A 26,200-nucleotide genomic window follows, 5' to 3' on the forward strand; every position below is an offset into this window, starting at 1 on the left:
TTAACAGATTGCCAAGTACATCCAATACGCAGCCGACCCACCTGGGTACTTAACTATAGCTATCTATATCATGATTATAGGTAAGTAAATTAACAGATTGCCAAGTACATCCAATACGCAGCCGGCCCACCTGGGTACCTAACTATAGCTATCTATATCATGATTATAGGTAAGTAAATTAACAGATTGCCAAGTACGTCCAATACGCAGCCGGCCCACATGGGTACCCAACTATAGCTAAAATCCCAAGATCCAACCTGGTCAGCCACCAGAGGTCATTCCTTCCATCGCTCTACCTGGTCCAATTATCTCTAACCAGAATCGGCTGAGCTTCAAACGGGAGGTTAACAACTATCTTGGCGCCAACCCATCAGCGCTATCATACCGATAGCAGCTGTTAATGCCTTGCATAGTTTAGACATAAAAAAAAAAAAAAAAATACGCAGCCGGCCCACCTGGCTACCTAACTATAGCTATCTATATCATGATTATAGGTAAGTAAATTAACAGATTGCCAAATACGTCCAATACGTAGCCGGCCCACCTGGTTACCTAACTATAGCTATCTATATCATGATTATAGGTAAGTAAATTAACAGATTGCCAAGTACATCCAATACGCAGCCGGCCCACCTGGCTACCTAACTATAGCTATCTATATCATGATTATAGGTAAGTAAATTAACAGATTGCCAAGTACGTCCAATACGTAGCCGGCCCACCTGGTTACCTAACTATAGCTATCTATATCATGATTATAGGTAAGTAAATTAACAGATTGCCAAGTACATCCAATACGCAGCCGGCCCACCTGGCTACCTAACTATAGCTATCTATATCATGATTATAGGTAAGTAAATTAACAGATTGCCAATTACGTCCAATACGCAGCCGGCCCACCTGGCTACGTAACTATAGCTATCTATATCATGATTATAGGTAAGTAAATTAACAGATTGCCAAATACGTCCAATACGTAGCCGGCCCACCTGGTTACCTAACTATAGCTATCTATATCATGATTATAGGTAAGTAAATTAACAGATTGCCAAGTACATCCAATACGCAGCCGGCCCACCTGGCTATCTAACTATAGCTATCTATACTGCGCCAATAAAATATCCTTACACTCGGAAAATTAATCACAATTTCAAAACTGAACAATATTGGGGTTAATTTGTTTTTTTAATAGATGCACTATCTAATTCTGCACATTATGACACCACATTGAATCCAATGTGACCTCAAGAAGTAAAGTTACAAGCTTTGAATAGACGAAGGTCCAGTTTTAAAAGTAACAAACTGGCCTATACAAGGTGCAAAAAGATTCCAACAAGCGCAACAAAGAGACAACACAGTTTCTTCAATGAAGCGTTATTTAAAGCAGTTTTTATTTCAGTTTTTGCTTCCCTGTACTTTTAGTAACTTTTATTTGTCAGTTCTTTTGTTTCAGTTTTCTTTTGTTCCTTTTGTTTCAAATTAAAGCCAAGTGCATAAATTAGCCATTCACCACTCTCAAACCAGATGTCTAGTCTGTGGAGTTTTGAATAGGCCAGTTTGTCACTTTTAAAACTGGACCTTCGTCTAATCAAATGCTTGTAACTTTGCTTCTTGAAGTCACATTGGATTCAATGTGGTGTCATAATGTGCAGGATTAAGTAGTGCATCTATTAAAAATAATAAATTTATCCAAATATTGTTCAGTTTTGAAATTGTGATTATTTTTCCAAGTGTAAGGATACTTTATTGGCGCAGTATATATCATGATTATAGGTAAGTAAATTAACAGATTGCCAAATACGTCCAATACGCAGACGGCCCACCTGGCTATCTAACTATAGCTATCTATATCATGATTATAGGTAAGTAAATTGTGACCATATTATAGTGGATTCTAAACATTATAATTTTTTAATAAGTTTTTTGATACCATGGGCAAAGGCAAATGTGGGTACCCAGTACTTCACTTTGATCATTAATTGTCGTCAGAAGTCATTAGTTTCTCCGGTTTAATTAAGTATAAAGAGAGGGGCGCGGCCTCTGTACAGTTTCCTATCAGGACATCGGTCAATGTGCATGTGAGACATTAAATATTAAATGCGAGGATCACAGAGGATACATGCCTGAGAAAATATATTAAATACAGAAGTGAAGCTCAGGTAAACTGGCAATATAATAAGATAATTTTGTGAGATTTTGAGTAAGTTTCGTTAACTTTGTAATATTTTCAGTAATGTTCAGGTAATTGCCATGAGCAATTTTATTCATTATTTTGACTTTACCAAAAACAAAAAGAAAAAAAGGGCAACAGTCGTGTAATGAATCGTCACAGATGAAGGATAGGATTACTTCAAATGGAGTTGTCATCGATACCCAGTCGGTATTCGGTACTGGTTAACTTATTTTCAAGAGCCAACAGTCTATGACCTTTAAATAGCTAATGGGATGGGAAATCTACGCTATTATATGGAATTGGCAAACTAATCTGGAAGGATCGAGGAGACACTTTAAAGCCACAATGTACGTTCTTTTCAAATGAAATCTATTTTTTGGCATAGGCCTCTTTGTAATGTTTACGCATGTCCCAAAATACCATCTGATTGGAATCATCCAAATTCGATGTGTTTGTACTAGGACAACAGAGCAATTAGATAATTTCGTAATTGCGACATTACTTCTCCCTATAATAGAGATCCACGTAAACGGCCAAGCTAGCAAGCGGGCTTTCTTTCATTAATAAGAAATCGTACATTATGGCTTTAAGATAGTATCCCATGGTCTGTGTCTTTAAAATTAGCACACCATTAGAAATTTCAGTGACAGACATTAAGTGATTTGGCTTTCTCGGTCAGTGTCGTGAGCAAGATAAAGCGTTCAGATTAAGTTATAGCAAGATATAACCTGACGTCTTTGCATGTATTGCAACCAATGGGTATAATATATATCTGTGGATGCGACAGACATCACGTTTCTTCGCAGCGATTTCAGTTCTCGACCTTGAATTTCAGCTCAAGTGACTAGCTTTGTTCTAATTCTCCAGGTTTGTTTGCAAGACGCTGAGGCCAATTTTAGCCGCTGCGAAAGACGGAAAATCGCCCGCAAAGACGCAGTGGCGTACCGGGCAAAATAGACGCACATTGCAAATTATTTTTGTTATTTTATCCTGGTATTTCGAGCCGGGGGAACTTGCCTCTGCCCCCAATCGGTCCACCACTGAAAAGACGACGAACATTTCCTGGCCGTTAAGTGCGTTTTCCAGTAGTACAATATACGATACAAACCAGTATAACGTTGAACGGTTGCGTGCGTTCCCTCACCAGAAACGGCAGGCCTGTACTAAACATGTTTTTAGCCTTAATTAATATTTAACCTGCCATTTGCCTGAAATATAGCCAAAATACTTCAATTAGGCAGGCTAATTATAGCCTGTATAATTTACACATTTTAGCAGGCTCTGCTCATTAACCTGCAGATTTGTAACCTGTTAAATTAACCTGCAAATCAATGGCAATCTGCCCTTAGCCTGAAAATTAGCCTAATTATTAAAACAAGTTAGCTATATGCCTGCACTAGCTTGAACCAATTACATAGATAAACGTAGCTAAATTAGTACGTTGCCGTTTCATTGTAAATCGCAGATTGAAAAACCCGTTACGAAATGAAGCGACCTAACAACAGCCCCAAATACTATGGTAACTGAATTTACTTTAGCACTTATTAATATAAATATATTTTAAATGAATTTCATAATTAGCAAAGTATTTACTGCATAATAAAGGCAACGCAATCCTAAATCTAGCATATTAGTCCCGTCTACCATTGTTTATCTTTCCGTTGTCTCAATTTTGTATCCTTTGAAGTTTTTCCTCTATGGAAATCAAAGCGAACCAAAAATCTCAATGGGAATAAACTAACGCAAAAACGTCGAACTATTATGCTGTCCTTAAATCAGCAAAAGTTCGATGCAAACTAGTACGTTTTGTATTGAAAAGAAAAACTGACACTTCAGAAATCATCTATAGATTTCAAGACACATGCAAATGATATTTAAAACATAAAGGTTGGTTCCATTTTATGTTTAGACCCAGATTGCTCAATGACAATAATATAATATTAGCTGTATTTAAGTATATCAAATGTAAAATTGATAGTTATACCGGCACATGACAGCACATACCCTAGGGTTTGTGTTTACAGGCTTGCTGGGGAAGTGGGAATATATTATATGAGATAAAATAAAGTGTCGGTGACTACTACATGATGACAGCGTTTTAAACGATTTGAACAAAAATTCACATTTGTAATAATAACTACTGTCAAAGCAACTGCCAAAAATAGAATAGCAAGATGACACATTGTATATAAACAAATTTAAGAAATGATATTCTGTGTAGAAATATTATATTGGATGAGTTGGAATTATATTATATCACATAAAAAATGAATACCTGCCGTGGTTCAATGCATCGTAGCAAACGACACTTTGTGGGTAATGCAAAGTAAGAAAAGAATCAGGTTAAATTAAAAGCACCTTCTTTCAAAAAAGACAAGATATGGGTTTAAATAAAAACGCGGAGATACGTGCAGGCTTCACCACACTTTACAGGTTGTCGCTGACCATTACGGTCCCATATCGTTTAATCCATAAACCATTAAACAATACAACATAGGTGCGCACACCCTAGACATTTCCACAATTGGTTACTTAAAGCCATATTATAACATTTGCTGAGGAAGACGCCCTCACTGAATTTTTAAAATTCCCTTTCTTACACGATTAAATTGTACTTTATTAAACCAATATACCCTGCAAAAATCAAGACTCTAGGTGCTGTAGTTTTGTCAAAATCCGAGATTTTGAATAAAACACCGGAACCGGCGCTTTATTATTACGATGGAATTATTATTCGAACGCATACACGATGTTCATAACACACATGCGTACACGGCGTGCGGTACGGTGATATACACAACAAAGGGTCGTACCACAACATGACCGAAGGAGTGATACGTATTGGCGACATGTGCGCTGGTAGTAAATTCCAATTTTCTTTGCTTTGCCGTATTTGGTCGGCTCAAAAATAAAAGGGGATATATCTGACAGTAAAAGCTAACATTTTATGGCAAAGAAATGCCAATCTATTTTGTTTGAAAATTTTATAATATTGCTTTAAATAAACTGGTAATATCAGGGACATGGTTCCTTTAGGAACTATATGCTGTCAAGAAGAATCGAAAACTTCAAAGGGGCATAGATATAGCGTAACGAGCCTTATACGTATACGTTGAGATTGGACACTTACAAATTGATGCAACTTTTAAAGGAAAGATCGGATAATTGCTTTTTTTTTCTTGTACAGGAATGACTTGGAGGGAAATCAAAGAGCTTTGGTGGATTGGTCCTCGTCAATATGTGCAAGACTGGTTCAATTGGGTGGATATTTTCCAACTAATCTGCTACTGGACATCTATTATATTGAATATCGTCTCCTTTGCTGTGCGTATGCCTTTATGAATTTAATAATACTTCACAAAATAATGTACTGCAGAATTACATCTACAAGCATTTGACAGGTTGAATCATATATCATGGACTCGAGTCCCGGCCGCTCAATGAGTAAGACACTTAATCTCGATTGATACTCTCCACTCATGTGTATAAATGGGTAGCGGTATATAATTGCTGGGAAGGTAAACAGACTCCACGCCCACCCACAGTAACATCACACGGCAGTGGGAACGGTAGCTCACGGATCGGTAGCGGGCCTACTGAAAGAGTAGTGGGTATGCGGGTTGCAACGGACAACTGTGGACTCAGGACACCCGGGGGACACCCAAATCTACTCTGCCTTACCCAGTGGCATCACCAGGAATTTGGGAGGAAAAGTGAATTTCAGGGGAGGCAAAATCAACCAATTACCACAAAAATGGAAATTTGTGTGATTTTGGGTCAAAAGTGTGTGGGTGTGGGTGTGTGTGTGGGGGGGGGGTCAAACTGGGGAGGGTGCAAGAAAAATATTGGGGGGTCTTCTTGCCCCTTGCCCCACCGTAGAGCCGTCACTGGACCCATCATACACTATAGCGTTTTGCCCCAAATGTAACATTGTGTTTTCTTTTTTGAAACTAGACCTTATACGAAAAGCAACGGCAACAAAGTGGCGATACCATTTTCACTAATCCAGTAAATGAAAGTATCCAGTATCCAGTAAATGGATCGTATCGACCAAGGTAAAGTTATATTATTCATAATTACAAACAGTTTAGCCAAGATTATTCCCCATAATTTTGCCTCAGCATGTCTTGAATAAAAAAAATCAAAATTGAACTTGAATAGCCTTGATGTATGTATACCGCCTAAGAGCTGTGCAATAATTATGAACGGGAGGGGGATAAAAATGGCAACCATATTTGTTGGCAGTCCGAAAGGGGGAGGAGCAAGCAATTTGCAGGCCGAGAGGGGAGAGCAATTTCTGGCACACATTTATGGGGTACCATTTAAATATTACAGAAACGTTTCAAATATGCAAAATTCCCTGCTCGCTATGCTCGCATCATAATCTAGACCATTTTAAGTTTGCAAATTGGGAATCCAAAAACTTGGCATGTGCTGTGCAAAGGGGAGGGGGGGGGGAGTGGGCAAGCAATTTTTGGCAGGCTGATGGGAGAAGCAATTTTCACTTGCAATGCGTCGCAGCTGTTAAAAAACTGGTGAAATCGACCATCAAAGTCAATTACCAGAATCTAATTTTGAGGTTTAGCGCAAAGCAGAACACATACAGGCTGAGTCAAAAAGAAGTAAACTCATGTTTGAGGGGCTGTAACTCAAGATCTGCAAGGAATCTGCTAAAAATGAAAATACCACTGGAAAGAGCAAATTCTACACGTCTAAATAAAAAAGGAATTGTCGCAATTGCAGACAGCAAACTCGAGTTATACTCATTTAAATACAAGCACCCATTTTTGTAGCTGCACACGGTTTCACTTCCCAAGTAGGGGCATACCTGTTATATTGATTGGTAAGGCGCGATATTCAAATGCAAATAAAATTCTGTGGCAGGTGTGGTTTCGATCAATAATTCCTACATGTTAAAGGGCTCTTTTCAATATGAATTTTACCTCATTGCACTACATTATAATAAAACGGGCCAAATGACAACATGGCACCACAATTTACCGCACGGGAGCGCACGTTTCTGTCGACGAAGTATCATGAAACTAAGAGTCCCACTGAAGTTCAGCGTCTTTTTCGTCTCCAATTTCCTACAGCTAACCGGGTTTCATGTAAGGTAGCAGTATATAAAAGTGTGAACAAGCTCAATGTGCATGGGACACTAAGGAACAGACAGCCGGAAGCTTCAGGCAGACCACGAACTGCTAGATCACAAGTGACCATTGCTAGAGTTAGACATGCGTTACAGCACGACCAAAGATCAGCTCAATCCTTTACCCAACATTCCCCAATCAAGCTTCTGCTGGATCGTTCGTAAAGACTTGAATTGGTATCCCTACAAACTATAGTACCGTAATGGACTTTGTTGAATATTAATTAAAAGCAAAAGTTGTCTTTTCAACAATAAATCCTGTTAGCACTTTGCCGATTCGTCGAGATTGAAATGGATGAAAATCAATCAGCCGTGTGCAGCTACAAAAATGGGCGGTTGTATTCAAATGAGTATAACTTTAGTTTGCTGTGAGCAATTTCAACAATTCTTTTTTTTATTTAGACGTATAGAATTTGCTCTTTCCAGTGGTATTTTTATTTTTAGCAGATTCTTTGCAGATCTCGAGTTGCAGCCCCTCAAACATGAGTTTACTTCTTTTTGACTCAGCCTGTACGTAGGCATAAACGCAAAGTCGCAATATTTGACAGGCTCGGTTAAATCGCAGCCTAAATTCGGACTCAAAAGCATGGGTCCATGTCAAAATTGAGTAACGCAATAGATGGAAACCAAAGGAAGTCATGTATAAACAACAGAATGAGGGCAGCACAGAGGAAACCTATGGAATTGTTTCTGGAATTGATATTCTCGGCACTATCATGTATATATAAATTTCCTTTTAACCATTTCAAATATTGGTTTTTAACTTTCAACCTTCACAGAGACATGACAACAGAACCCTTTAATGTAAGCATCATAAATCTTAATCACAGCAACAAAACGCAACATTTGCATCTTTTGTTGGACTGGAACACTTACGATACACTCTTCATATCAGAAGCAACCTTTGCCATTGCTACAGTGCTGACATTCCTTGCTGTACTCCATGATGCGGTAATACTAAGTTTTGTCGGCCCTCTGCTAGTGTCGTTCGTTGGGATGATAGCTGATATTGCCAGGTTTCTACTCATCTTTGTATTTGTCTGGGTGTCATTTGGTATTGGCTTCACACAATTGTATCAAACATTTACAGAATTGGAGGAGGCAACGTGCCAAGGACCAGACTGTCAATTACCGCCTTTTGCTAAGTAAGTACTTCCAATCTGAGTGACTAGTGAATGGTATTTGACCATTGAGGTAGCGCGAAACAAAAAGCGCACCGAAAAGCACACTACCTTATTGGCTAGAAACCAATCACTTATTGCTCAGCGACGGAGTATAAATTCAACTTAAGTACTAATTGCACTTAAACTAAACTCTAGATCACCTCACTGAATTATTGTGTCACGGAACATTAAATGGTAGGCATAGGCCTACTATCCCGATGCACAGTGGCATCGCCCCGATATCTTCATGGCAGAAATCTCCATGATGGTAGGTCGAATCCACTAGTTCTTCAACAGCCACGCATGGACATTTTGTTCCGACCTGTTTAATAGTTTTGAGACTATTGGCCGAGGGACCTCCGACTACGGCTATTGACTATAGCCTGGTCACTGACCTCGGTAGATGTCAGTGAGCCTGGTACGTCATCTGCTTTAGACTACCTCCACCAGTGATCTAAACTGCGCTGCTAGTACCGTGTTGTGAGTGTTGACGAATGAGGGCAGCAGTCATTTTTATTTGTTCTGCACATATAAAATCTGAATTGTTGTCAGTTTTTAATTTCAAAAGGCACGGTTGAAATTCAATACGCCCACTTAAGATTATCATGTTCTTTCAACACATATATTCAAGTGCAAGCCTCCCAGCAAACATAAAACGTTTTCGACATTATTCGCAAAAGGTTATAAAAGGTTGTCAGAAAACGTTTAAATGTCGGGTTATGTAAAGGGTATATTAAGGGATGGGTTTATATGTGTGTAAATGGAGGAGAAATGGGAGGATTTTGGCATGTTTGCTGTGATTGTTTGCCTAGCAATATTGATCACAAGTACACAATTGATGGTGCATATCAAGGACCAAACTCTATAGTTTTATATTTGAGCACGATCACTTCTGTAAGGTCATGGGAAATTATGTAAATCGGCTTTTATATTTGATGTTGCATATCGGCTCACGCACTTTATTTTTGTACCCAGTATTTCACAAAGTCCCTGTACTCTGATGACCCTATGACTTTTTGCTGGTATGTAGAGCACTTTAAACAATTAATTATAGTACTTACCTCCTACTTTAGGAACATGCGTATGTCTTTATGTATGTCGACCATGTCAACAACCCAGTGTAGTTTTACATGGTTGGAAAAGTCTATTTCCTTTCGCTATTTTGCCAATCATAATTCATAAATTGTCCAACTTTTTTGACAAAAAAGAGTTTTACAACTATTCCGCCAGCAAGGAAACACAAATTTATGTGTATCCAGTGCGTCCTTTACGTTTAAATAGTTCAGTTTATTGTCAAGTTGTGCCTCTATACGCCATATTTACGGAATTGATGATACGAGCTGATACGGAATTTTGAACCCAAATTTCTTGAAATATACATTACCTTTTTTAACTTCTCGCCACGAAATTGGATTCATAAGAAGGTCAAATACAAGCCTTCCATTATGGCTGGTATCATCATCTCGATTGGTGTCTTGTGTTAGTATTATTCCATATTTTGCTGGTAGAAGTTCAATGAAACCCTCCATAATTCACGACTACTGTCACTTGTGTTATAAACTCGATGTGTTTACTATATTGTCGCTCGGGTCCGCGACTAATCGCAGGGACCAGTCTATCATTAGCTATTCTATACACTTTTCAATAGCCTTATTGTGATGTGTGGGAGTTTTAAAAGCCGAGCCATGAACAAAATATAATGCGAGCACCGGGGGCATCAACTTTAGAGGTGACGGTATGTGCCTGTCAATATATGCCCCTCTTTTGAAGCCGACTATACCCGATGACCAGGCACCTTCAGTTTTCAAAATATTATACCCAATGACCCCTTTTTCATTTTGATTGTACATAATTGACCCTTTTTTTTATAAAAAAAAACCCCAACGTTTTGTACTGATATGCGCCTACTTCGCGACGCTTGTACAAAATGTAGGCACACATACCCATCAATTCTAAAGTTGAGTGCCCCGGGGCGAGCGCATACTGCGGGCCAATGAACAATGAGATAGTGGCTTTTCTGATATCACTTTGAGGAACTGTTGAAGTATAAATCAGCCAACGAGTAGGTGTGTCCAAATTGCACATCTTGAATTGAGACCAAGACATGCTGTTATTTCAATTGTTATATCGTTCCGGTTGGTTTATTACCTACCATTGCCTACGAGATGCAGTTCTAAGGTGACAGAGGGACAGGTCTGCAATTCGATTCCACAACCATTCATACCTTTCATCTGTTTTATTGTATTATCGTGCGAATTGCTCCGTGGTACCTTACGGGTACCTGAATTTTATTTGAATGAAGATGACTCTGTCATGCTCGACGTCATATTGCATAATTTCTATACAGTATATGCAATAAACCAACCAGAACAGTATAACAATTGAAATAATAGGCAGTTCTAAGATAGGTTAAGAAGAATATAACGTCATTCTGTATTATTATTCAAGGTTGTAACGTGTGTCTATGCTGTCATGCAGGCCTACCTGGCAACCGACACACCCCCGGTACAAACAGATGAAATTTGTAGAAAAGCGTGATTATGACAAAAAACATTAAAAAATGATACTTTGAGGTATTGTTTTTTTAATTTTTGTATGGCAGATCATACATACACATGTGCTGAGGTCAAAAAGGTAAAAATTTTGTTTTTGACCCCTGAGTCACCTGTCATTCCAAACAACCCCTTAAGAGTATAAAACGTTTTTATAACCTTACAAAACATTTTTTGATAATCTACTGCTCAGCAAACAAAAATGTTTTACAGAAAACGTTTAAATGTCAGGTTATATAAAAGGTATAAAAACGTTTTAATAACATTCCAAAAACATTCTTGAAAACTTGATACAAAACATTCTAAACAGAATGTTATTTTGGGAGTTGAAAAAATATTTTGCGAAAAATGTTTGCCCAAAATATTTGCAATAACGTTTAAAAAACGTTTTGATGACCTTTATATAACCCGACATTTAAATGTTATTAAAAGGTTTTGAAAAAAACATTTTAAGAACATTTCTGTGTTTGCTGGGTTAAAATATTTTAACATAATGTTATTTAGGTATTGACAAAATATTTGGCAACAATGTTTGCAAAATAGTTTAAAATAACATTTTTGAAAACATTAAAAAATATTGTTGTAGTGTGTTTTCATACAAAACGTTTTAAAACGTTATCATGACCTTTATATAACCCGACATTTTAATGTTATTAAAACGTTTTTACCTAAACCAAAAGCCAAAATATAACTTATTTAAAACGTTTTTAAAACGTTTTTGTGTTTGCTAGGCTTACAATTGGTTTCTTTATAAGCAAAAACAGGGACTCTTTATATCCAAAGATCTATCGTCTGAATATCAAATAACAGATACACCACTTTACGCTAGTGCACAACACGGCTGCCCAATTCCCCTGGCCCACATAGAAAGGACACGAGCGCGAGCGGTTACTTCAAATTATCGCATAATGTAGATTTTCATGCAAAATCAGCCCGATGGTGATCGTGACCTTCATACATTTTACGAGTCAAGACCGGTCTTAATTGTTTATTAGATTTACGTTCAGCTGTGCAATGTTCATTTAAAGACGCTACTTATCGTTCGATTTCGGTGTCCAAGCATGACAAACCACGGTGGTGAATTTACCATATCGTTAATATGCACGTGCAATCTGAGTCGGTACTCTAAGCTCTCTAAAAATTATAATACTTGTGTAATCATTATACTTTGTTTCAGCCTAGCAAGTACCATGCGAGCCCTGTTCTGGTCACTGTTTGATCTCATGGATTTGGATACTTTAGACAGTAGGCATGAGAACATGTTCTTCACAGAAACGGTTGGAATCATTTTATATGGAGTATATATGATTATAGCATTTATCATTATGCTTAATGCGTTGATTGCTATGATGAATAACACATACAACAGGGTCGAAGTAAGTTACAATGTAATGAATGATAATATAATGCTTACTTACTTTTGTATATATTTATACATCCAAAATATCTAATATTATTGGAATGTATCAATCCACCATGTGATCCTTTTTGTGATTTTTGTTTAACGTCTAACGAAGAGGGAGGTGTGGGTAGTTCGCTATAAAACGCCCGATGTCTATGATTTTGGTACCAGTGGATATCATATGGGCCTGCTCTTTCCCAGAGGATGATTTAAGCACTTCCCAGCAAGTCTTGCGGTTAGCACAGCTGTGTGAGTGAACATGACACCACTGCCGCCCACTGCATACACACGTGCATGGTTAAATTTGAATTTGGACAGATATAGTTACAGTAAAAACACCTTCAAAAAGTTGGTCGATTTCACATTTTATGTTATCTACAGAAGGTGTGAATTATCCTTCATGCATACATCACTTTAGATCTGAAATCGACCAAGTAATAATGACACACGGGCAATTCTAAAACAACATCTTTTGCACAGAGTTCAATGGGATTTGAAAAGTAAAGTGGCAGTTGAAACTCTAGTGATAACACTTTTACAGTGCATGATGGGGCTTCCTTAAATCATCCTCTGGCTCTTTCCATGATATCAAAAAAGTACATGCATCTAGATTGATGTAACAAACTCACGATGACACTACATTGTATATGATGGTGGGAGGGAGTCATCATTTTGAAGTTGGACGGCCTACTATAATTAAAGACAAAGATAAAAAGACTAGTTTGCGTCTGACGTCACTGTCAATCAAATTCTCTACGATCCTTGATTGGCTAATAGCGCGTATAAGGAAGGTCGATTCATCTGGCTGGTGCCGATCGGAGAAAAGGAATAGCAGTGAATGGCTAAAATTACGTACTCTTACAAGGCAAAAAGCAACTTTTTTAGGCATTGTGGACATGGTGCCTTCGGTTAAGAAAGTTTCCTACTATTAAGACCTAACTTTTGAGATGGTTTGTATGTTTGATGGTGCAAAATTAACAATAAGGCGCCCGGTTTTACCGCCGTGTTCAGCAACTCATATCATCATGACACTTGTAAACAAACCGTGCTCGGAGTTTGATTGACAGATGACGTCAGACGCAAACTAGTCTTTTTATATAAAATTGTAAATTCATACGTAGTGGTATAATTTAAATTAGAAGAATTTTTTGACTTCAACACTACTTAAAATTTGATCGCTTACCAGGAGCGCTTTCACAGTACCAACTGCGTCCTCAGCCGGATGTTATGGCTCTGATGGTTTATGGCTTGTTGACAACCTTCGATGACGTCACAATAGAAGAAGATGACGTCAAAAGTGATTGCCTTCGGCTTGTTAGACAGTTTGAAAAAACATCACTCAAACTCGCTCGGTTCAAGAATCATTTACGATTTAACCTGACGTGCTTTAATAATCGTGTGACACCAAAATATCTTCGTCTGCAGACCCCGGAAGTAAAAGGATTTCGTGCGAGAAATATCATCCAAAAAGCACAAAGATCTTTACTCAACGAGCGGATACGGCAAAATAATTTTACTTTGGATATTTTGAAGCAAAAACATCAAGAATTAGAAACCAAATTACGCGGTTTATCACCGGAAACAGCATGGTTGAGAGTCTCGGAGTTCATCGCCCATGCGCAGAAGCGAGAACATGACTTGGTAAAGGATCGCCAAATTCGGAAGTTTGGACGGTTAAAAACAGAGAAAGAGAACGCCGATAATTTGGGTAAAGACGGTTTTACAGCGGATAAGAGGAATAAAGACAAGTGGGTGGTGAATTTGTCATCTAGGAAGCTTACGCAACCGGAAGTTAATGTGTTAGAACGCGGTCTTAACTTCGCGGTAAGTCCAGAAAGTTTGCCCATCAATGACATTGTAGTTGCCACTGAAAGTGCATGTAAACAAATTGCAAACGATAAAGCGGCTGAATTACGTGCTCGTGTTGTGAACATTGCAAAAATGCTAAACCCCCGGTAAGCAATATCAATAAGGCAGAGCGATCGGCGGTTGAATCTTTAAAGAAAGACACAAGCATCCAAATCTTGCCAGCTGATAAGGGAAGAGCAACTGTTGTGATAGACAATTCAGTGTATGAAGAGAAAGCTTTAGCTCTACTGCAAGATGAAAGTGTCTATGAGACTCTGAAAAAAGACCCCACTCAGAAATTTCAAAGCAGACTTATCAAGTTGTTGAAAGAACTCAAAGAAACAGGTGCGATAACTAGCAAGACATATTGGGACTTATATCCTACCGTAGCTGATGTTCCCAGATTTTATGGTCTCATAAAGATACATAAAGCCGAGGCACCGTTAAGACCCATCGTGTCAAGCATCGGTGCTGTGACCTATAATCTTGCGAGATTTGTTGCGGACATTATATCACCCTTGATAGGAAAAACGGAACATCACATCGTTAATTCTCAGGCCTTTGTTAACCAGATCAAAGACTTAAAAGTAGAGCCTGATGAGTCCATAGTGTCCTTTGACGTGTCGGCATTGTTCACTTCTATCCCGGTGAAAGAAGCTCTCGTCGTCGTTCGCAGTTTGTTGGAAAATGACGAAACCTGGAAAGTAGGGACAGCGGAAGATCTAGAGGTGGACGATATCATCAATCTCTTGAACTTTTGCTTGAGCACGACATATTTTGTGTTCAGAGAGAAATACTACCAACAGAAGGATGGATGCGCAATGGGCAGTCCTTGCAGTCCGCTGGTGGCCAACGCGTATATGGAGTATTTTGAAAAGCGAGCTTTGTCATCCGCTCCTCATCCACCACGCATGTGGGTTCGCTATGTCGACGACACATTCTGCGTTATAAAAACTTCGCACGTGGATGAATTTACAGATCACATAAATTCGCAAGATAATAACATTAAGTTCACCAGAGAGGAAGAGGAAGACGGGCAACTTCCTTTCCTAGACACTCTGATCGTGCAGGCTAGCGATGGCAGTGTGAAGGTCAAGATCTTTAGAAAACCAACTCACACTGACCAGTATTTAAGTTTCGATTCCCACCACCCACTAGAGCACAAACTAAGTGTGATCAAGACATTGCTTTATAGGAGTGAAATTGTTACGGATCCGGAGGATAGAGCTGAGAAATTGAACACGTAAAAGGAGCGCTCCGAAACTGCGGTTATCGCGACTGGACCTTTTTCAGAGCCCAGGAGAAGCGTGAAAAATCAGCTTCACAGGACGAACCGGATAGTGAAACTTCCAAGGGGTTCACAATAACTTTACCTTATTTGGAAGGAACTTCGGAGCAGCTTCGCCGAGCATTCAAAACAGCAGGTGTTCCCACAGCCTTTAAACCATACCGCACACTCCGGCAAACACTTGTGTCACCGAAAGATAAAGTAGACAAATTAAAACAGTCAGGGACCGTCTACGAAATCTCCTGTTCAGACTGTGATGCTATGTACATTGGTGAAACAGGTAGAAAGTTGGAAAAACGGCTATCTGAACATAAATCAAAGGCTGCCGGTTCCAAATCTGCTGTACATGAGCATATTTCCAGGAGCAAAAACACCCATCAAATAGACTGGGAAAACGTAAATGTGCTGGAAAAAGAACCCAAAGAATTTTCCAGAAGGGTCCTAGAAGCCATTCACATCAGGAAAAAAGGACCCAACTTGAACAGAGACACTGGACTGGATTTAGATCCAGTTTGGGACAACCTACTCATACCCAAGACCACCAGGGGGACGAGGACAACACCTTTGACGTCATCTTCTTCTAGTGTGACGTCATCGAAGGTTGTCAACAAGCCATAAACCATCAGAGCCATAACATCCGGCTGAGGACGCAGTTGGTACTGTGAAAGCGCTCCCGGTAAGCGATCAAATTTTAAGTAGTGTTGAAGTCAAAAAATTCTTCTAATTTTAGTCTTTTTATCTTTGTCTTTCATTATATACCACCGGGTAAAGGTGGTAGGGTCAAATTGTCGCTGAATAAGCGCAAAGGATGGCCAACAATTACCACGAGCCGTTTGGCGGTTTGTTTGAGCGTTTTACGGCGACAAGGGCACCTTCTTTGTTAGACGAGGGTTAATAGTGTACCATGATGATGCAGGGGGGTCATCATTTTGAAGTTGCACGGTCTACTATACCACCGGGTAAGATGGTAGGGTCAAATGGTCGCTGAATAAGCGCAAAGGATGGCCAACAATTACCACGAGCCGTTTGGCGGTTTGTTTGAGCGTTTTACGGCGACAAGAACACACTCCTTTTGTTAGATGAGGGTTAATAATAGGCTATACGTAACCATATGGTGAAGGGGTAGATGTATGAGCATAAATGACTTGATAGCATCTGTTTGTCGGAAATATTAGAAGGCATTGGACCGTAAATGGCATGAATTAGCGATTCTTATTCAATGGGTGCGTCTTGTAAAGTGGATCATAGTGGATACCGGCTGCGCCGGCATCCACTACTCAAAATATTGGCCAGCCCATCCATTATGACACGATATTGGATAGGCAAAAGACAAAATCCTATCTTTTATTCTCTAAATACGCTTTGACATTTGATATTTATAGGTTAATGAACGCGTATTATTTGTTGGGAGAGAAGGGGGAGTACATTAGACGTATCAACATCAGCGCAAGTGCATTATTTTGCACAAGTAATAACAAGTAATATGCGTTCATTAACCTATTTCATACACGAGAAGAAGTTTTTAATTGCTTTGCTTCAAAATCATCACTAAAAATGTTGGAAAATATAACCAAATAAAAAATAAAAAAATCAACCCACCCACCCGAAAAATGAATCATTGAGGAGTCATTATCGCGCTTAGTCCTTAGAATGCAAGTGCCGTAGAAATGGATTGTGAAATACGACTATACGAAAATAGACAAAATTGAAAAAGCATAGCTGGTTTCAATTCCACAGAATGTTCTTAACTTCTTGTCATTATTCTTTAGGAAAATTCAGAAGTTGAATGGAAATCTTATCGCACCAAGCTAATGGCACAGTATATGACGAACAGTCCAACTCTCCCGCCGCCTTTCAACTTAGTACCAACAGTCAAGACGCTATTGTGGATGACATCTTGTACACTGTTTAAAATCCATCACATTAGAAAGGTAATACTATGCTTCAGGGAGCAAACAAATTACTCAAAATATTCCACACTGTTCACCAGTTTGTTCAAGTGGTGTTAGATAGATAGATACATTTTATTTGGCAAATTCTATATTATAATGATGTATTTTCATACGTAGCGGTAAACGTAAATAGAAAGCAAATTTATACTTCTACGCTACTCAAATTTGGTACACTAACCGGAGGTGTTCTAGTACTACGTCACTAGCAACAACAATCTTCATCCGCTGAAGACGCCGGTTGCCCGGTGAAAGCGCTCCGGTGAGTGTACCAAATTTGAGTAGCGTTGAAGTATTAATTTGCTATCTAAATTCAATATTGTTTTTTCTAATATTTTTTATTATAGTGATATATTTATACACCCCCTAATTTTTTACATTGAAATATTATTCTTTCGTGTTTCTCTTCATCATTTTCTTCATCTTTATTATTATTTTTTATTTCCCTCTTCCACTATACTTACAATAACACCACGACAAATTATGGGAATTAATACGCCTAAACTTTCTGTAGATTGTTTTTTCAATGACAATGTTTATTTTCTCATATATTGGCAGAACGACTCTTACGATAGTAGTATCAAGGAAGAACAAGGAGACAAATATGAAGTAAGTTAGTATAGCTATAATCAAGACCTTTAACCGAGTACATAGTAAGCTTAAATGTCGGAGATCATTCATTGTTTAAGACTTAGCAGGCTCATTGAAAGATCTATGAATTTTACAAGATGACAATAGTGTTAAAGCCAGGGCGATATGCGACCCAGTGGGGAATGAGTTATCAGTAGACGAGTGTTTGCAATCCATCGCCACAGGCAATTGCCAATTGTTAAATGTTAAACTCTATTATCTTTTTTGAAGGTCCTCTGTATATAGTGGACCATTAATGTTATCAATTGTTAAAGTTCCTAATAATAGCCAATAATAAATATTCTATTACCCCCACGACCCATTATTCAAAATCGCACTGTGATTTGTTGAAACGCGTCACGTGAATTATAGGTTAATGAACGCGTGTTACTTGTTGGGAGAGAAATTAGACAAAAACAATGCACTTGCGCTGATGTTGATGCGTCTAATACACGAGCCCCGAAGGACGGGAGTAAAAACGTTTAAATAATGGGTTCGGCTGCGCCTCACCCATTATTTACGTTTTTACTGCCTCATACACATTATTTGCGTGTAAAGGATAATGCATTACCCTTTATTTCTTAATTGAATGGTAAGGCTTTACTAGTGCAGCCATGGACATCAGTTTGGAATATTTTTATTTTTTTGCATAACCCTGTTTTTAAGTGCAGATTTCTTTTCTTACCATCAATGACCCGTCAGCCATTCAAAATGGATCACAGTCGATGCGAAGAGATGAGGTCCGACCAACAGCCACAGACCGTCCGCTGGAATTAGTTAGAACATGATCCATTCGTTATAATGAATAAAATGGCTAGTAAGGAATCGTCTTTGACCATGCGCAGATCTAACTGGTCAGGAAGATATTTAATATCCCGAATTTATAATGTGCCTACCAGTTCGATCGTATAACCGATTTGCTAGAGAATATTTGTTACTATGTTTAATAAATTCGTATTTATCGTACAATAAAATGTGGCCAAAGGTATATGTGTACATAGTATGTGGATCACAAGAATAATAATCTTCTGCGGACTTGGCTACTAAGCATGTCGGGAAGGATATTGACCTATGTCAGTTATCATGTTGGAGATGAGGTCCGACCAATTCCTGTTTCATACTTTTGTCGCTGGGTGGCGTGACGCACGCGCATTGCAGACAAACGGACAATTCAAGCTTGTCATTTGTTAATACGTCTTGCCGCTTGCCGTAGCGGCAAGCGGCATGGAAGTATGACGGGGCATTGTGGCCCACGTCACTGTGTGCGATCATGCGTGACAGGCGATTCCCGATATGTTAAGTTCCCTGGTACCATTTCATATCACACAATACCTAATGTAGGACAATGGCTTATTATGCCTGACCAATGAACCATCGGGCCTCCTTTTCGCAGTTATTTTAGCGATATGATTCATAAGGTTACATTGGCTTTTACATTACGGTGTGAAGAAACCAGCTTTACTTTGTTGCATCTGTCTGTTGTATAAGATATTTCTGATCATGGGGTACGAATTGAGCGCAGATTTATACGCCCGCCGCGTCATTGACTTACGTAATCGCGGCTACAGACAGAATGATATTGGTGCCACTTTAGGAATTACATAAGGTGCAGTCTCTAAAATTTTGAAGAGACGTCGAGAGACCGGAACTACTACACCTAGACCAAAGTTAGGTCGGCCCCGAAAGTCAACCGCCAGGGAAGACTGATCTCCCCTGAGACTTTGCCACAATGGCCGCACGAAGTCTGCATCTCGGCTACGAACAGAATGGCTGAGGTCCATAAACGCGCCTGTTACCAAGAAACATGTGAACATTAGACTGGTTAGTGCAGGTGTTCGCGCAAGACGACCAATAAGAAAGCCGGTACTTCTGCAAAGACATCGGCATGCGCGCTTGCTTTGGACACAGAGACATAGGGATTTTACAGTAGCCCACTGGCGTAATGTGATCTTCAGTGAAGAGGCCCAGTTCATCCTCTCCAGACAAGATGACCGACTTAATGTCCGAAGACATGTTGGTCAAGCCCTGCTTGAGGATTGTATCCTTCCTAGAGTCCAGGGAGATGTTGGTGGAATCACAGTGTGGGGATCATTTCACAGTAGGTCGAAATCACACCTCTACACGCTAGAAGGACACGTGAACCAGGACCAATGCCTGTTTGTTCTTGATACAGTTATGCTTCCGTTTGCAAGAAGAGACTTCGGGAACATTTTCGTGATCCAAGATGACAACACCACGGCGCACAGAGCTCTACGCGTGAGGGAATTTCTTGAAAATGAGAATGTAGACTGGTCTGGACTGGTCGGCTTTGTGCCCGGATATGAACCCTATAGAGAACTTATCGGCAGAAGTATCCCGCAGGATAGGTAACATGGACAACCAACCAATCACCCTGCAGGAACTTAGACACGCCCTCATTGCTTGCTAGCGAGATATTCCACAAGGGACCTTGGAAACCCTGGTCGAGGGAATGTTACGTCGCGTAAATGACCTTGAGCTGGAAAGGGGTGGACACACGAAATATCGAGATGTGTTTTCTCAAGCAAGAGACTTATCTGAACATGTCACAGTGAGAGTTTAAGTTTTTGTTTAAACAATTCAGTTTGCTAGTGTCTTTAATCTCATTTTGTGATACAAAGAGATCGCCAAAAAGTGTTGCGATTGTGTTATCCTTCCATTGTAATGCGCTTCCTCAGGTAATTCGTTGTTTAATTGACAAACTGTGTGATGTTAACATCAAAGGACATTCATATCTTTCAATTAAATTCAACTGAGCACTACTCTAGAACAATAAATATGTTCCTTATATGATTGAAAACTGCATTTGATACAAAAATAAAAATACTAGTATTCCAAACTTTTGTCCATGACTGTAGTACGAGTCATGGCATGGACTGTAGAAATAAACAGTCCATAGTCAGGGGCCCCACTCGTTGAAATGAGCTTTCATAAGTAAATTTAATATATTTAATATTTAATAATATTTTAATACAATACATTTTATATATTTACAGAGACTAATAAGGCTTGTCATGGAACGTTACATAGATGAACTTAATGACAATGTCGAACGAGATGATCAAGAACAGACAGACATGACACAAGATATGGCTACGATGAAAGAATCCATTCAAAATATTCGGTATGTTACTGCCTTGAGCTAATTAGAACGATAAGGCATATTACGTAATGAAACGTGTAAACCCCATTATTTTCATGGCATTTCTCTATGATCTCATAAACACTGTAGCTTTGTCTTTCAAACAACACATTGTACACATGATGCCATACACTTAAATACGTAACAGCATTGCATAAAATCAATGGTCTACAGTCTCTGATATGCTGAAAATGAAGCGGTAAGGAATTAAAGTATGGAGAGTGCTGTCTTTTGGAACAGTAGTTAAACATAATCTTTTATTTCATAAAACCACCTTTTTGTCGCGTTGGAAATGTTTTAGTTTAATTAAAGTGTGTTGTTAAAGTGTATACTGCTTCCTTTCAAGTCTTAAATTTGTTGAAGTTTAAAGACGTCCCGTGTTTATTGGCAAGTCTCATTTTACCAACCATGCCAACGGCAGACCCACGACCAAAGCTAGACATATTCACCACGTGCCTTCACTACAATTCAACTTTTGCGTGATTTGGCAGTGTCCGCAGTCTAGTGATTTTCTGCTAATACTGGTACGTAATCAAATATGTGGTATCGTTTATACATAATTATGCGGTTTGAAAGACAAAGGTAGAGTCTTTATGTGAACAAAAAGAAATTTCATCAAAGTATTCAAAATATGAGGCTAAATGTCAACTTTCATTATATACTGATCGAACCTCGTATATACATAAATAGTAAAGTACCTTTCTTTCTAAACGAAGAAAATAATATAACCTGCTTCAGTGATAGTCCATTTAAAAACATCCTAAACTGCTCAAATAAAGAAAGTCCGCAGTCATGTAACCCGTCCTACACCATAACCTGATCTTGTTATGAAAATTTGATTGATACGGTTGTGTGCAGAATCTTGCTAGCTCTAATTTGATACCAAATTTGATACCAAACACAAAGACTGATACCAGTTTATGGCATTTGGTGCATTTTCAAAAGTTGCAAATCAAAACGATAACGCGGTCGAAATTGCATAGCGTGGCAATGTGGTCAAGCTTGCTTGCCCACGATGAACCCATGTCGACTATCCCAAGTGCGCGCTTTATTCAATTGTTAATTTAAAACGCATGGATTGCTACAGTGCTTTACTGATGAATACTAGGGCACGATGCGATCGATATGACCTAGCGGTTGTTTCGGGCTATGTCAATGGTCGCGCTGTGCCATTCACCTCTACAGTTCCGCGTGGTCCATTTTTAATTTGCAACTTTTGAAAATGCACCAAATTTCATATACTGGTCTCAATCTCTCTGAATTTAGAGTTCTTGGTGGCAAATTTGGTATCAAGTTGGAGCTAATAAGATTCTGCACACGACTTTATCAATTAAATGTTCATAACACGATCAGGTTTTGGTGTAGGACGGGTTACATGACTGCGGACTTTCTTTATTTGAGCAGTTTATATTACATTTACTGGATTAAACAAGGACTTAATAAGCAGCTGCTGATGCTCCCAAGTCCATGACAATTTGTATAATACAAAAGTAAATCAATATTATGAGAGTGCTGCGTTTATCAGATTTAAGACACTTAATATTACCAAGATTACGGATTTTATCAAAGAAACATTGTGTTTAATGCCATGTATGTTAGTTAAAAGCTTTTTTGTATTTTCAGATATGAATTGCAAGAAGCACGAGTGGAAGCAGCAAACACTATGAGAGAGATCAAGGAACTTTGTAAGGCCGTGATAGAGTTTAAGACTGAGTCTAGGACAAGGTCTACGACGGGGTCTGAGACGGGGTCTAAGACGGAATGGCAGACAGAGTCTCAGACGGGCTCTCAAACGGGGTCTGAGATGGAGTCTGAGACAGGGTCTAACAACTCAAAAAGAATACGACCAAAAGGAATACTTCGTTTTAAAAAGTGGTGACATTATCCATGTTATCTGCTTCACAATTTTTTATATTGTTTTGCCAAAGCTAAACGCACAAAATGATTGTAACCCATGAAGAAAATGTTTAAAACTTTATTTACAAACAAAAACACCAAAGACAGATCTAAAGCATATTTTTAGCTCTTATTAAGAAGTATTAATAACCTACACGTTAAAAATAGTATTTTAATGGACTACTAGTACTCCGAAAGGATAAAATACATTGCCGATTGTTCTACATTATTTTGATATTACTTTCCACTCACTATTCTATAATTAAATTATTTGATTGTAGGGTTACGCGCAATATTCTCTATACAGTTTTTGACAAGATCAATAGTATTATTTATATTTATTAGCTACATTTGCTTTACAGACAAGGTTTTTAACTCAAACCTTAATCTCAAACAATCCATTGCTCAGTCTCTCCACGGTTCGCTTTAGATTGTTGAGTTCTTCAGTAATCTTATCTGTTTGTTTTCTTCTGGCGTTTTCTGCTTGCTTTGTCCTCACATACCTGGCAGTCAATATTCCGATAAGTACCTGCGTAAGATAGAGTACTGTGAGCAAGGGGGTAACTCAAGTACCTGCGTAAGAGAGAGTACTGTGAGCAAGGGGTAATTCAACTTTGGTTTGGGTAGGGAAAAGGTGTCGCTGAGAATTTGAGTATGGACCCGACGCTCAGGCGGCGGATGACATGATCGAGCCGGCAACTCGTGAAACCGCCCGGCCGTATGGCATTTTCCATATACTCGGTTAGTTTTGTGGGGTTCATTATCGAACCCCAACGGTTTTAGCTTGTATTTATATTATTTATCAACATAGGCCTATTTGTTTGTGATATTTCAAGCGTTTTAAAATTTCAAAATAATCCCATTCAATTACACGGTTGACGATGAAAATTTACTGAATTTAGGGACTGCACGTCATACACCACCTGCGACGCTATTCCAAATTTCTAAGAATTTTTCAAAATTCTAGAAGTTTAGATACAGTAAGAAAAAATTGGGTTGTTTGTCGAAAAAAATGAGAAAGTTACAAAAAACGACATATCCATATACCAAATTGTCGACAAAATATACAAAAATACAGGCATATTCAGGTAAACTGGAAAAGACAGGACTGTGTTATAAAGTGTAGCTCTAACACATCGCAATAATCATATCTGTTTATATTGTTTCCGAAAAGGGTTGTACATTTAAACTGTCTTTAAAAATACTAACACACAAACACATAAACTGATATAAATACAATCGGCATTTTCAAGTTTTCAGTTTTTCATAATGCTTTTGGGTCTAGTTTTAATTTCTCTATTGATAGGTCCCAGATTTGATTGACTTGTTTGGCCCTCGGTAGATCTCAGAAAGTCCCTTTAATGTGGCGGGAAAGGAAAGGTAAATGAATACTAACTTGGTATTGCTGCTGACCCTCGTTCACTTTCTTCTCGTCTTTCTTAGGTGCCTAAAATCATTAAAGAATAAGATTGAAATTTAAATAAATGTTGTTGCTGTCGAAGTCTCAAAATGTGTCACGTAAATTCAAAATAATTTTTATTTTAACATTTGTATAATACAACATGTGCGATGTCTCATTTATTTCGAGTATATCAAATGGCAACCATTCTATTTATAGCTATAAATCCTTTGTTTTCAATGGGTTGCCACGGGATTATTTAACCACTGTGTCTTCTTTAAGTACGCTTGGATCGTTTTTCCTCCATTTATTAAAGAATACAAACAGTCAGTAAACATTCTCGTTCAGATTCTGTAACTTAAACAACCTACCGAATTACTTGTTCGTAGTCTGTAAAGGTGATACAACTTTCTAGAAAAATAAATGATGTCATTGATCGATGGTATCAGATTAAATGGTGGTGGAAGAGTTCCGACATTCCCACACATATATTGCGTCATCAGTGAAGTACGTGCTACCATCCACTCAGTCTCGGCATTTTGCTGTGAAAAGAAAACAATTTGAGTGGTTTTCATGTTCAATGAAACTTATCAAAAGATACGCAAGAGCTACTCTACTAGGCCTCGTATCACAGAAAAAATGCACGAAGTCGACAATACATTGACACAAGTTGTCCAAAAGTAAACAAATTTGCTCTCAAATGTATCAACTTTTTGCTTTGATTTATGCAACTTTAACGCAACGCTAATGCAATTGTGTAAAATGTTTACGCAAGTTTACGCAACTTTTGGCAATTCGTGGCAACTTTGGATAGGCAGGGGAGGATGTATGCCGACAGATTAGACAGAATCACCATTGACAAGCAGTTGATGAATAACCAATGAGGAAAGGCGTTACTGTTGCATTTGAAAAATAAACTCTTTCATTTGACATGTTTGAGAAGAATCAATCAATCGTCGCTAGTATTTGGAGTAGGTCTATATTTCTAGCTTAATGCAAATTATTCCCAGAACTATAGACCATTCCTATAACAGGAATAATAAAGAATGGTATCACGTTACGTGATTATAACATATCGAAAGCGAGGTCCAGGAGGGCATGGTACAAAACAAGCCCCATCAACGGCAGGAAAATGCCAATTGTGTGAACTTACCTCTATCTTGCCGTATGTGGTGCTCATCATTGCAATAAGAACATTCAGTAGAACTACAACGGCCACCACAAGATACACCGTATACATGCCATAACCAACAAATTCTGTCAAATGCAAATGATGGCTGATTGGTATGTCAGAAGCTATCTCCACAGATTCCATGTTTATTTGTCCGAAGAGTGACCAAAACAGTGTGTCCAGTGAACGCTGAAATCTGCCAATTAACACCCACGAGAATTGGTAGGTTTTATTTATTGCCCAGTTTGAAATGATGCTTGTATTGATACATTGACAAAACAAACCAAACTTATCATTGACATTATCATGATTAAGTTAAGGAGCCGATAATACGAACAGTGTTCTGAACCCGGGTTCTGAACTCTGATCGACACCAACACATCTTGAACAACAACTCACACATGAAGTGAGTCATGTGGC

At 38.6% G+C, this 26,200-nt stretch overlaps 2 protein-coding genes across 4 annotated transcripts; one reads left to right on the forward strand and one right to left on the reverse strand.

Moving 5' to 3' along the window:
* The first annotated feature begins 113 nt into the window (after positions 1 to 113).
* On the forward strand, positions 114 to 23,872 carry LOC140152435 (short transient receptor potential channel 5-like). 3 transcript variants are annotated; one of them, XM_072174750.1, is made up of 9 exons: positions 114 to 169; positions 5,361 to 5,497; positions 6,128 to 6,228; positions 8,102 to 8,467; positions 12,215 to 12,413; positions 17,345 to 17,506; positions 18,083 to 18,133; positions 21,169 to 21,296; positions 22,938 to 23,872. In XM_072174750.1, the coding sequence occupies exons 1-9, from the start codon at positions 160 to 162 to the stop codon at positions 23,191 to 23,193; spliced, it is 1,410 nt and encodes a 469-aa protein (XP_072030851.1). In that variant the 5' UTR covers positions 114 to 159; the 3' UTR covers positions 23,194 to 23,872. The 3 variants fall into 3 exon arrangements, with proteins under 3 accessions (XP_072030851.1, XP_072030850.1, XP_072030849.1); XM_072174749.1 differs by lacking the exon at positions 114 to 169 and adding an exon at positions 763 to 850; XM_072174748.1 differs by lacking the exon at positions 114 to 169 and adding an exon at positions 1,792 to 1,862.
* On the reverse strand, positions 23,561 to 25,963 carry LOC140152436 (short transient receptor potential channel 2-like). The gene is made up of 4 exons (XM_072174751.1): positions 25,763 to 25,963; positions 24,981 to 25,151; positions 24,607 to 24,657; positions 23,561 to 23,739 (listed from the first exon to the last, which is right to left on the reverse strand). The coding sequence occupies exons 1-4, from the start codon at positions 25,922 to 25,924 to the stop codon at positions 23,587 to 23,589; spliced, it is 537 nt and encodes a 178-aa protein (XP_072030852.1). The 5' UTR covers positions 25,925 to 25,963; the 3' UTR covers positions 23,561 to 23,586.
* Positions 25,964 to 26,200: the final 237 nt, after the last annotated feature.

Source organism: Amphiura filiformis, chromosome 5 (assembly GCF_039555335.1).
Source record: "Amphiura filiformis chromosome 5, Afil_fr2py, whole genome shotgun sequence".
Classification (NCBI taxonomy): Eukaryota; Metazoa; Echinodermata; class Ophiuroidea; order Amphilepidida; family Amphiuridae; genus Amphiura; species Amphiura filiformis.